General features: G+C 56.8%; 4 protein-coding genes across 4 annotated transcripts; 2 read left to right on the top strand and 2 right to left on the bottom strand.

Moving 5' to 3' along the window:
- Positions 1–643: 643 nt before the first annotated feature.
- SPRG_12782 (hypothetical protein) lies at positions 644–1990 on the bottom strand (the record flags this gene model as incomplete). The annotated part of the gene is made up of 2 exons (XM_012351566.1): positions 644–1112; positions 1173–1990. The coding sequence occupies 2 exons, from the start codon at positions 1988–1990 to the stop codon at positions 716–718; spliced, it is 1215 nt and encodes a 404-aa protein (XP_012206956.1). The 3' UTR covers positions 644–715.
- A 399-nt stretch (positions 1991–2389) lies between these two features.
- On the top strand, positions 2390–4115 carry SPRG_12781 (hypothetical protein; the record flags this gene model as incomplete). Its single annotated transcript, XM_012351565.1, has 8 exons — positions 2390–2536; positions 2582–2718; positions 2764–2892; positions 2939–3167; positions 3263–3433; positions 3456–3708; positions 3862–3965; positions 4011–4115. 8 exons carry the CDS (start codon positions 2390–2392, stop codon positions 4113–4115), a joined length of 1275 nt encoding a protein of 424 aa, XP_012206955.1.
- Positions 4116–6732: 2617 nt separating this feature from the next.
- On the bottom strand, positions 6733–8005 carry SPRG_21191 (hypothetical protein; the record flags this gene model as incomplete). The annotated part of the gene is made up of 4 exons (XM_012351595.1): positions 6733–6795; positions 6857–7248; positions 7302–7762; positions 7815–8005. The coding sequence occupies 4 exons, from the start codon at positions 8003–8005 to the stop codon at positions 6733–6735; spliced, it is 1107 nt and encodes a 368-aa protein (XP_012206985.1).
- Positions 8006–9799: 1794 nt separating this feature from the next.
- Positions 9800–11290, top strand: SPRG_22309 (hypothetical protein; the record flags this gene model as incomplete). Its single annotated transcript, XM_012351596.1, has 1 exon — positions 9800–11290. One exon carries the CDS (start codon positions 9800–9802, stop codon positions 11288–11290), a length of 1491 nt encoding a protein of 496 aa, XP_012206986.1.
- Positions 11291–12683: the final 1393 nt, after the last annotated feature.

Here is a 12683-nt window from a genome sequence, read left to right as displayed (position 1 = left end):
CGGCGTCGGTGATCGCTGCCTCGGCCATGCACAGCTTGTAGTGCGCGAGGAACCGCAGCGTTGGCGGCGCGATCGTCGCTAGGATCGACTGCCGCGTGTGCATACATGCCTTGGCTTCGCACGCGACCTCGTAGCGCGCGCGGGCGTCGCGGAAGGCCGCCAAGGTGGCGAGCGTCGTGTCGGCCAAGACCGGCGCGGCGAGGAGCGTCTCCATGTTGCTGTCCTCGTCGTCGTCGTAGGCGAAGCGCTCGTCGAGGCCAGGCTCGAGCTTGATCCTGGGCGAGGGGACCATGCGCTCGGTCACCGTGTTGGCGAATGAAACAAGTCGCCCAATCGCATGGCGCGGGTGTCGAGTATATTGGCCAATCAGGGAGAGTAAAAGTCGGGAGCCAATCAAATGGTGTTGTTGCCCGCGTGGCAGCCCAACGGGCGTTTCGCCCGCACCGACACCTGGCTCGACCCTCTACAAGATACCGGTCGATAGATGGATAGATGGTTGGCAGGCTGGATGGGAAGATAGATGTGTGGATTGATCCGATTTTGGGGCGGCCGTTTTTCTCTGGGTGTCTCTTGTGAATGACTCGACTTGCGTATGCGCAGACATGTGAGAGTGAGTTCTCTTTGGAATCGAACGCGATGTTCGACGTGCAAATCCAGTGTATTTTTCAGTCTTAAATATGATAATCAACTATGCAAGAGCCATCCCATCGGCCGTTTAGAGCGCACCCCACGCGAGGAAAACGCCAAGAAGCAGCATCGCACTCGTGGCCGCGGTCTCTGCGTTGGACGTTCGCTGCAGCGTCGACGGTGTGCCCGTGTAGCTGAGTGTGAGTTGGTTGCAGTCGGTGGAGAACGAAATGGGCACCGAGAGCTTTGCGTTGGTCGTAAAGACGCTGCCGCAGACACCCGAGACGGTCGACACGGTAAACGTTGCCATTGGACCCGAGACCGCAAACGTTCCCGTCGTTGAGCACGTGCTGCTGATGCTCGTAGCGCACGTGATTGAGACGTAGCCCGCCAAGAAATTCTCGATCTTCGTCTCTTGGTCTGTCGTGCAGGACGGCAGAAGCATTGGAGTGGGTGTCGGAGCGGGTGTCGGCGCTGGCTCCAGGCTGGGTCAGATGCGGTAGAGAGGACTTGGGTCGGAAAGCATCATGCCATCATAGGTGCACGATGAAAATGTCTTTCTCGTCGACAAGTAGTTCGCTGGGCAGGTCGACGCGCAAAAGCCCGACGGCAAGTCTCCTGGTGTCTCAGCGACACCATACGCGAGGTCACCGAGCGTAGTAGTAGGCGAAGCGTTGAGAAACGTCGAGCAGTTGGACCAAAGCCTTGCGCCATGTGCATCGTACTTGACCACCATATCGACCATGGAGCAATTCGCCCCGACTGCCGCAGGCGTGCACCCAAACCGATGTCGGAATTCGTCCATCGTGTTGTTCCCATCTTCTCTGACGCAGTTGGGCATTAGCTTGGCGATCGAGTTGATAAAGGCCGTGCAGGTGGAGGACGCACACAACGTCTTGGCCTCTTCGGTGGTGGCGGCTGAAAGGTAGTACAAGTTTTTGTTCTTGTCACTGGAGCAATTGAGCCACACTGGTTCGTGGATCATCAGGCCGTTGACCAAGATCACGTCGCCCGTCGTGCACGCACCGCCGTTGGTCGTTGGACGCGTCATGTTGGTGCACAGTTGATTTAGTTGGTCGACCTTGGTGTAAGTTCCGGCGTCATCGGTGCAGCTTGGAATTCTGCTCGTGAGGTTCTGCAGGTCGGCCTGGCACGGTGGCCGACACATGAGGTATTGATCGGAATAGAGTCCATCTGCGAACGTCATCGAGCTCTTCCAGCTGGGCATGCTCGCAACGCACGAGGTCGAAACGTTGGCCGCCAAAAAGTTGTTGATCGTCGCATTTTGGTCCGTCGTGCAAGACGCAGCGGTCGCGGACGTCGCCAGCATGAGCGCCACCGTCGCAGCGCAGAGCCGTTCCATGGTGTTCGAGGTGAGGCAAATTGCAAACTGGGTTCTCTTTATGTTCAGGGCAGAGTTGTTTTTGGTCGGCGGTTCGAGTATGTATATCCTTAGCAGTGTTGCAGAACCGTCGCGTTAAAGGGAAGCGGGGTTAGGGTACACATCTCTTTAAACTCTATAAATACAACACTTGCAACCACCTTTGCTCGTAAGCACCAAGGACATCCAATCCGAAGCCCGAAACCAATGACAAAGAAAAATGGCGCGCAACTTATAGGGGTAGGGATGTTGCCTATTTCAGACACCAGTGAACCGACCGAAGCGAAACCGATGCAACGGTGGCCTCTACAGACCAGTCGTGTGCGATACCCACCGAAATCGATGCACATGAATCACCCACCTGTGTCACCCGAGGCGTCTATGGACCCACCGACCATGGACAAGAAGACATACGGCAAGATCGCGTCGCTTGCAGCCACACCGCCGCCGGCCACTGGCTGCGTTCGCTACCGCGATTGGTCGTTCGTTCTGCTCTGTTCCTGCAACGCCATCATCATTTGCCGCATGGTGCAGCAATGACCTGTCTTCCACGGTACCGTCAATCCGTTCGAGAGCTCGTTCGACGCGACGACTGCCAACGACGCGCTCGGGTTGTTGGTTGCGCTCTGGAGCCTCGCGATCGGAATGGCAGCCTTCATGCTGCTGCTCAAACTCCTCTTCCCGACAACCATCATCGTGTGCAATTTGCTGTAGATGTCCATGTACATATTGCCTTGTCTGACGTGGTGCTGTAGCTTCAACTTGACCGTCCTTGTCGGCATCGCTGTCGTCGGTCTGCTCTTGAGCGTGTCCAATGGACACGTTCAATGGACACTGTCAATTGTCACAGCATTCGATGTCCTTCTGACGCTCATCTATCTCTGGTACGAGCATACTCTAGCATGTCTCTTCTTTGAGTTTGCTATGTAGCTACTTGTATACCATTCGTCGTCACATTCCGTTTGCCGCCGCCAACTTGAAGGTCGCCGCCGCCGCGGTGTGGAGCCTGCCCGGCTTGATCGCCGTCACGCTGTGTTTGCTGTGTGTACAGCTCGGCTGGACGCTGCTCTGGTATGGGCGCAATCTATTCGAGTTACCACGTGGACACTACAAGATCATTGCGCTCCTCGGGGTCTTGGTCTACATTGACTATGATGAGGTCGTTTGCATCTTGATGTGTCTCTCTCTGCTCTAAAACATCGTGGTTCGTCGATCGCTGTGTCCTGGCTTTTTATTCTCATTCTGCCTTGCAAGTCATCAAGAGCATCAACCACACGGTCGTCGCCGGCAGCGTCGCTGGTTGTTGGTGCGCGACGTCTGGTGCGCACACACACGTGCCCCGCACTCGCGCAAGGCCCCATGACATCGTTTGGGTCCATTTGCATTGGCTCGCTCGTCGTCGCCATCATTGAGACCTTGCGCAAGGTACTCGTCTTGGCATCTCGAGAAGCTGCAAGTGATGCTTCAGGTGCTGCGGGCTGCGGGCAGTAACGGCGGCGCTGCGCGGTGCATTATCTGCTGCATCGCCGAGCTCGTCGAGGTCCTCAACTACTGGGCGTTTGTGTACGGAGCAGTCTCCGGCACGTCGTTTGTCACGTCGGGTCGGACCGTGCTGCAGCTTTTTCAGACGCGCGGGCTCACAATCCTTCTCAACAACAATCGCATTTCGTCCGCGCTCGGATTCACATCCATTATCGTCGGTACGATACTACCTCGAGCATGTCGTTGAGCGCAGGTAGGGTTTGTGTGCGCGGGCTGCGCTGCCGCCATCGCAGGAACCAGCGATTTCGTCATGCCGAGAGTATTGCTCCTACGCTTGGATCGGTGGTTGATGATGTGATGTGTTTGTCTAGGCGTTGTGATCCTGGGCACCTTTTCCATCGGTCTCGCAGTTGTCATTGTGACGCGTGGTATGATCGAGAGTGCAGCCGCGGCCGTGATCGTGTGCTTTGTTGAGGTACATTTGATGGGAAAATGGATTCATTCCTATCACATGATGTAGAACCCCGAGGCGTTGCAAGAGTCGCATGGATCAGTTGCGCATGGATCGCACTTTCGATCGCTCCGCCACAGCTGGCAGCGCATGTACCCACCCACCCGACCGTGATGATGGTGGCGGGGTACACATACGCACCAGCCCTAGTCGACATTATACGCATCGTAAAGGAGTGCATTTGCTACGATTGGACAATGTAGAGCACGACTCCTTGCATTCGTTGCGAGCACAAGAAGGTTGTTGTCGGTCTTTGATGGATATATCTCTACTTGCGAGTACTTTCAAATAGCATACACGTGTTGATGGCACCGTATTTGGAGGAGACGTATCGCGGAGAGGACGTCGTAGAGTGAATCATCCTACGTGATGTACCCGGCTGCCCGGCAGCAAGGGTGCTTCACCCTTGCTGGCCGTGAAATGCGATATATATTCTGGTGTATCAAACGCCGGTCGTCCCACATGCCGCTGCAAGCCGATCATTCTATTTGAGATCGGTAGAAATCAATGGGTAGAAATGTCGACCTTGCATCGTCGGCCCTACCCCTTGTCTCCAAATAGCCACCTGTCGAGAGGTATTTTTACAAGCCCGCGTCGGCCAACCGTCTACACCCTTTGCAGTCGATGGCGCCACCTCGCTCGGAGCGGCCCGTGTCTTGTTCATTTTTGAATTTGCCAACTACCATGGTCAAGCTCTTCGCATCGGCTCTCTACACCGCAACTGTCCTTCTTACGGCGGTGCACGCTTGCGTCTGGGAGTCGTCCGTGGACGTCGTCGGCAACCTGACGCTCTCTTGTGCTGACGTGGCCACGGGTGCTCGCTTGGAGCCGACAAGCACGACCGCGCCCATGGTGTCGGTCGACGCGCCCAATGCGCTTCAAGTGGTGGTACGGGCGGACGCGACCCAAGAGATTCTCAACGCCGACGCCAGCGACTGGACCACCGCGTACAATGCGACCGTTGCCGCACCAGCGTCCGGTGGCTACTCGGTCGTATTGGTCTGCGGCAAGCCTGACGGCGGCGCGTGTCACGTTTCGTACGGACTGCAATGGGCGTCGCCGGTGCCCATCCGCAACATCAGCGGCAGCACCAACAACACCGGTGCGGCGTCGACCGCCAACTCCAACATGTCGTACTCCAGATACACGGGGTGCAGCTTCACGGGCACCTTCTCTACAAGCAATGTGTACATTTTCGTCTGCGACAGCGTGCAGCCGGGGGTGTTTACACCCACGGTCTCGTCTGCGTCCGACAGCTTCAGCGTCGCCATCCTGGATGCGACCAACTATGAAAAGTACATGAGCACTGGCTCTGCTAATTGTGCCAATACCGGCTGCGCTACCATCTACAACGCGCAGTCGTATACCACCAACTTTAGCATTGCCAACACCGGCACTTACGCAGTCGTCGTCGAATGCCGCAACGCCAACACAATCTGCAGCTTTCGCGGCGACATCAACTTCAATGCTCGAGCGGCGCCCACGTCAGGTGGCGCGAGCTCGACGTGCCCCGTCCTGGCACGTACATGAGCACGGACAGGCGTCTGGAGCTCTCAAGCACTGGAACCTATGCCCAGACCAACGACGGCGGCAACGGCATCACGTGCTCGACGACGGGGACGTACGAGGTCTCGGGCCAAACGGCGTCCTTCACCGTGTCGACTGTCTCGGCCGATTGCCGAAGCCTCTTTACACTCAACCAAAAGTACTCGGGGCCCTTCTCGTTCTCGAGCAGCTGCCAGCAACTCACGCTCGGCTACGCCACGACGACGTGGACGCTGCAGCGAGTGTCCAGCGCGCCCATGGCCAGCGTGACCATGCTGCTTGGTGTACTCCTCGCGTGGTGCGCGCTCTAGTCGCACTCGAGTCGAACGACCGCCACCGGTTTTCTACACATGAATGCATTTGGACATGTTCAAGCGCATTAATACGACACCATTCCATGCAGTGTGTTTTATACGAGTAAGCGCGCGGCTTCCATAGACGTGCCCGTGGTGTTCCCTTCACCTGGTGGTACATTGATGTACATGCATGATTGCAGAGGTTGAAATCCATTGACATTTCCTGTAGCATTATTAATATCCGTGCGCTGTGCTCGGTCACAAACTAGTGGTAATACAACCGTGCGAGTCCCAGCATCGTTCCTACGACTGGGATAGCTGGCGCCAGCGTCGTCTCATGCATTCACGAGGTGACAGCCTACGCGGCTTCTTCCTTACTACAACCAAGCCGCGCGATGGCAGAAATGGTGAGAGAATGCACATCAATGTATTGGCCGTTTCATTCTGATGTCTCTTGCAAACAGCTGCAGGTGCAAATGTCACGGTGCGTTATCTCGATCAAAATTCGCGCCGACCCACCACTCAAGTCCATGGACCATTGCCGTCAAGGCGGCGCGTGTCGCTCAACTGCATTTCCACCGCAGCCTTGTTCAAGAGCCCGAGCAGCCTGCTCTTCGTCGGCTTCTCCGGCTCATCGCTTGTCCGGTTGTTAACGCCTCGCGAAGCAAGCGACCGCAGTGAAATGATCGACAATATTGTACAGCTAGTTCAAAAAGTTGTTTGTTCCATCGAATTGACCTGTCTCGTTTCTCGTTAAACCGTACTGTTGCACTATGACAGATGTGCGACGCCAACGACCCTAAAATGACAATCTAAGCCTTGGATAGAAAATGCAAGAGAAAAGCAAGTCGCTTCACAACATCCACAACATATCGTTTACATGTATGCAGCTACAGAAAGAGCTCGTCGGGTGACCGCCACGTCCCGTAGTCGGCGGTGTTGGATGCTTCGTCCTGGCACGTTGCGGCGGCGCCATGGGAACCGTGCTTCGTGCGCAATAGCGCAGGATTCTACGAGGTCAAAGAGACGCCGGTCGTCGCACTTGGCGTGAGCGTTCGATGGGACGTGCAAAAGGAGCTCGACGTCGCGGCGCAGCGCGCGTGGTCGCACGCCTTCGACCAGCATGGCGCAAAAGAGGTTGGCACCGGCGAAGTGAAAGTTGTTGGCGTCGGCCATCTCGTTGGCGCGCATAAAGTAACTTGCGACGCGCGCGCGGGCGTCGGGGATGCGCATGTCCATGACGAGGTGCGCGCGGTAGTGCTGCACGATCGCCTCGATCGACGTTGGCGTCGTCTCTGCCAGCTCGCGCTCGATCCAGGCGAGGATGTCGGCGTCGGTGATCGCTGCCTCGGCCATGCACAGCTTGTAGTGCGCGAGGAACCGCAGCGTTGGCGGCGCGATGGTCACTAGGATCGACTGCCGCGTGTGCATACATGCATGCCTTGGCTTCGCACGCGACCTCGTAGCGCGCGGGCGTCGCGGAAGGCCGCCAAGCTGGCGAGCGTCGTGTCGGCCAAGACCGGCGCGGCGAGGAGCGTCTCCATGCTGCTGTCCTCATCGTCGCCGACGTAGGCGAAGCGCTCGTCGAGGCCGGGCTTGTCCATCGTGTTGCGTCCGTAGCTGTCGACGCAGTTGGGCATCAACTTGGCCATCGCGTTGACGAAGGCTGAGCAGGTGGCGGACGCACACAGCGCCTTGGCGTCTTGGGTGGTGTAAGCTTGAAGGTCGTCCAAGTCTGCGTCTTTGACACTGGAGCAGTTGAGCCACACCGGTTCATCGTACATCAGACCGCCATACAAGATCGTGTCGGCCGTCGTGCACGCACCGCCGTTGGTCGTTGGACGCGTCATGTCGGTGCACAGCTGCTTTTGTTGGTCGACCTTGGCGTAAGTTCCGGCGTCATAGGCGCACTCTGGAATGCTGCTCGTTAGGTTCTGCAGGTCGATCTTGCACGCGCCCGGTCACGATGTACTTATCGGAATCGAGGCCATCCGCGAACGTCATCGGGCTCCATTTGTTCCAGCGTGCGCCCGCAGCACACGAGGTCGAGACGTTGGCCTCCAACAAATTCTTGATCTTCGTCTCTTGGACTGTCGTGGAAGACGCAGCGGTCGCGGACGTCGCCAGCAGGAGCGCCACCGTCGCAGCACCAAGGAGTTTCATGGTTTCTGAGGCAAGGCAAATTGCAGAATGGGCTCTCTTATCGTTCAGGGCAGAATCGTTTTGATAGGCGGTGCGTATATCCCAAGCATTGGTGCAGAACCGTCGCGTGGAAAGGTTAGGGTACACATTTCTCTATATACATATGTACAACACTTGCAACCACCTTTGCTCGTGAGCAGCAAGCACATCCAATCCGAAACCCAAAACCATTGGCAAAACAAAATGGAGCGCAAGTTATAGGGGTAAGGATGTTGGCTTTTTTAGGCACCGTGCATCGACGGAGTCGAAACCGATGCAGCAACGGCGGCCTCTACAGACCAGTCGTATGCAATACCCACCATGATCGTTGCGCATGCACCGCCCACCCGTGTCGCCCGAGGCGGCCCCACCGACCACGCACAGGACCGGCGGCAAGATCGCGTCCCTTGCAGCCACACCGCCGCCGACCACTGGATGCGGTCGCTACCACGATTGGCCGTTCGTTCTGCTCTTTTCTGCAACGCCATCATCATTTGCCGCATGGTGCAGCAATGACCTGTCTTCCACGGTACCGTCAATCCGTTCAAGAGCTCGTTCGACGCGACGTATGCCAACGACATGCTCGGGTTGTTGCGCTCTCGGGCCTCGCAATCGCCTCTATGCTGCTGCTCGTGCTCTTTTCCCGACCTCCATTATCGTGTGCACCTTGCTGCAGATGTCCATGTACATATTTCCTTGTCCGACGTGGTGGCATAGCTTCAACTTGGCCGTCCTTGTCGGCATCGCTGTCGTCGGTCTGCTCTTGAACGCGTCCATTGTCGCAGGTGTTATTCTGACGCTCCTCGATCTCTGTACGAGCATACTCTAGCATGTCTCTTCTTTGAGAGATAGTTTGCTATGTAGCTACTTGCACGGCATTCGCCGTCACAATCCGTTTGCAGCCGCCAACTTGAAGGTCGCCGCCGCCATCGCAGGAACCAGCGATTTCGTCATGCCGAGAGTATTGCTCCTACGCTTGGATCGGTGGTTGATGAAGTGATGTGTTTGTATAGGCGTTGTGATCATGGGCGCCTTTCCATCGGTCTCATGGTTGCCATTGTGACGCTTGGTATGATCGAGAGTGCACCCGCGGCCGTGATCGTGTGCTTTGTTGAGGTACATTTTGATGGGAAAATGGATGATATTTCTATCACATGATGTAGAACCCCGAGGCGTTGCGATAGTCCCACTTTCGGTCGCTTCTCCACAGCTGGCAGCGCATGTACCCGACTGTGATGATGGCGGCGGGGTACACATACGCGCCGGCCCGAGTCGACATTGCCATTTCATAGTAAAAAGGTGCATTTGATACGATTAAATAATGTAGAACACGACTCTTTGTATTCGTTGCGAGCACAAGAAGGTTGTTGTCGGTCTATGCTGGATATATTGCTACTTGCGAGTACTTTCAAATACCATACACTGTACCAGTGTTGATTTGGAGGAGACGTATCGTGGAGCGGACGTCGTAGAGTGAATCATCCTACGTGATGTGCCCGGCCGCAAGGGTGCTTTGCTGGCCGTGAAATGCGATGTATATTTTGGCGTATGAAAGGCATGTCGTCCCACACGCCGCTGCAAGTCGGTTTTTCAATTCGCGGCCGCTAGAAATGTCGACCTTGCATCGTCGGCCCTACCCCTGGTCTCCAAATAGCTACCTGTCGAGAGGTATTTTTACAAGCCCGCGTCGGCCAACCGTCTACACCCTTTGCAGTCGATGGCGCCACCTCGCTCGGAGCGGCCCGTGTCTTGTTCATTTTGAATTTGCCAACTACCATGGTCAAGCTCTTCGCATCGGCTTTCTACACCGCAACTGCCCTTCTTACGGCGGTGCACGCTTGCGTCTGGGAGTCGTCCGGGGACGTCGTCGGCAACCTGACGCTGTACTGTGCCGACGTGGCCACGGGTGCTCGCTTGGAGCCGACAAGCACGACCGCGCCCATGGTGTCGGTTGACGCGCGCGATGCGCTTCAAGTGGTGGTACGGGCGGACGCGACCCAAGAGATTCTCAACGCCGACGCCAGCGACTGGACCACCGCGTACAATGCGACCGTTGCCGCACCGGCGTCCGGTGGCTACTCGGTCGTATTGGTCTGCGGCAAGCCTGACGGTGGCGCGTGCCACGTCTCGTACGGACTGCAATGGGCATCGCCCGTGCCAGTCCGCCGCGCGTTGGCTACAGAAACGGGTTGTTACTTCTCGGGCAGCTACACGACGGGGTTCACGGACCCCAATCTTGTCTTTACGTGCAACAACGTACAGCCGGGCTTTCTGGTGTCAATAGTCAGCTCCAGCTCGGACAAGTTCTTCACTGCCTTCTTTGACGCATCCAACTATGCGCGCTACAAGAGCGGCGGCACCGGCACGTGCCTCAACACCGGCTGCGCTACCATCTATAGCGCTGAATCGACGACTTCGGCGGTCGTGGTTACCAGCTCGGGGTCCTACACTCTCGTGATCCGCTGCCAAAACTCGATGTCTCGTTGCACCGTCAACGCGGACATCTACTTCCATACGAAAGCGCCCGCCGTCTATATGGGATGCAGCTTCTCCGGCAACTTTGCCGCAGACTTTGCGTACATTTTCGTCTGCGACAGCGTGCAGCCGGGGGTGTTTACGCCCACGGTCTCGTCTGCGTCCGACAGCTTTAGCGTCACCATCTTTGACGGAGCCAACTACGCGCGGTACATCAGCGATGAAGACGGCTATTGTGCCAATGCTGACTGCCTGGACATCTACACCGCGCAGTCGTACACCAAGAGCCTCAACATTGGTCGCTCTGGTACATACGCCGTCGTCGTTGAATGCCACAACTCCGACGGGGACTGCAACTTTAGCGGCACCATCAACTTCAATACCGGCGCAGCGTTGACGCCCACGCCAGGCGCCACGACACCCAGTGGCGCGAGCTCGACGTGCCCCGTCCCTGGCACGTACCTGAGCACGGACATGCGTCTGGAGCTCTCGAGCTCCGGGACCTTTGCCCAGACCAACGACGGCGGCAACGGCGTCACGTGCGCAACGACGGGGGCGTACGAGGTCTCGGGCCAAAAGGCGTCCTTCACCGTGTCGACTGTCTCGGCCGAGTGTCGAAGCCGTTATACAATCAACCAAAAGTACTCGGTGCCCTTCTCGTTCTCGAGCAGCTGCCAGCAACTCACGCTCATCGACGCCACCAAGACGTGGACGCTGCAGCGAGTGTCCAGCGCGCCCATGGCCAGTGTGACCATGCTGCTTGCTGTGCTCCTCGCGTGGTGCGCGCTCTAGTCGCACTCGAGTCGAACGACCGCCACCGTTTTTCTACACATGAATGCATGTGGACTCGTATATGCACATCAATACAACACCATTCCATACAGTGTGTTTTATACGAGTAAGCGCGTGGCTTCCATAAACGTGCCCGTGGTGTTCCCTTTCCTCGGTGGTACATTGATGTGTCGCATGATCGCAGAGGCTGAAATGCATTGACAGTTCCTGTAGCGTTATTCATGCGCTGTGCTCGGTCACAAACTAGTGGTATTATAACCGTGCGAGCCCCAACATCGTCCCTACGACTGGGATAGCTGGCGTCAGCGTCGTCTCATACATTCACGAGTTCACAACCTGCACGGCTTCTTCCCTATTACAACCAAGCCGCGCTTTGGCAGAAAAGGTTGGAGAATGTACATCAATCTATTGGCCGTTTCATTTGGACGTCTCTTGTAAACAACTGGAGGTGCAAATGTCACGGTGCGTCATCCCTATCAAAATTCGCGCCGACCAACCACTCAAGTCCATGGACCATTGCCGTCAAGGCGGCGCGTGTCGCTCAACTGCATTTCCACCGCAGCCTCGTTCAAGGGCCCGAGCAGCCTGCTCTTCGTCGGCTTCTCCGGCTCATCACTTGTCCAGTTGTTGACGCCTTGTGAAGCGAGCGACCGCAGTGAAATGATCGACAATTTTGTACAGTGTCGTTCAAAAATTGTTTGTTCCATCGACTTGACCTGTCTTGTATCTCGCTAAACCGTACTGAAGCACAACAACAGACGTGCGACGCCAACAACCCGAAATGACAACCAAAGCGTTGGGTGGAAAATGCAAGAAAAATCAAGTCGCTTCACAACATCCACAACATATCGTTTACATGTATGCAGCTACAGAAAAAGCACGTCAGGTGACCGCTACGCTATATCGTCGGCGGTGCTGGACGCTGCGTCCTGGCACGTTGCGGCGGCGCCATGGGAACCGTGCTTCGTGCGCAATAGCGCAGGATTCTACGAGGTCAAAGAGACGCCGGTCGTCGCACTTGGCATGCGCGTTCGATGGGACGTGCAGAAGGAGCTCGACGTCGCGGCGCAGCGCGCGTGGTCGCACGCCTTCGACCAACATGGCGCAAAAGAGAGTCGCACCGGCGAAGCGAAAGTTGTTGGCGTCGGCCATCTCGTTGGCGCGCATAAAGTAGCTTGCGACGCGCGCGCGGGCGTCGGGGATGCGCATGTCCATGACGAGGTGCACGCGGTAGTGCTGCACGATCGCCTCGATCGACGTTGGCGTCGTCTCTGCCAGCTCGCGCTCGATCCAGGCGAGGATGTCGGCGTCGGTGATCGCTGCCTCGGCCATGCACAGCTTGTAGTGCGCGAGGAACCGCAGCGTTGGCGGCGCGATCGTCGCTAGGATCGAC

This window comes from Saprolegnia parasitica (genome assembly GCF_000151545.1).
Source record: "Saprolegnia parasitica CBS 223.65 unplaced genomic scaffold supercont2.82, whole genome shotgun sequence".
In the NCBI taxonomy this organism is placed as follows: Eukaryota; Oomycota; class Saprolegniomycetes; order Saprolegniales; family Saprolegniaceae; genus Saprolegnia; species Saprolegnia parasitica.
Note: the sequence above shows the minus strand (reverse complement) of the source record. Positions and strands in the feature narration are given on the sequence as shown.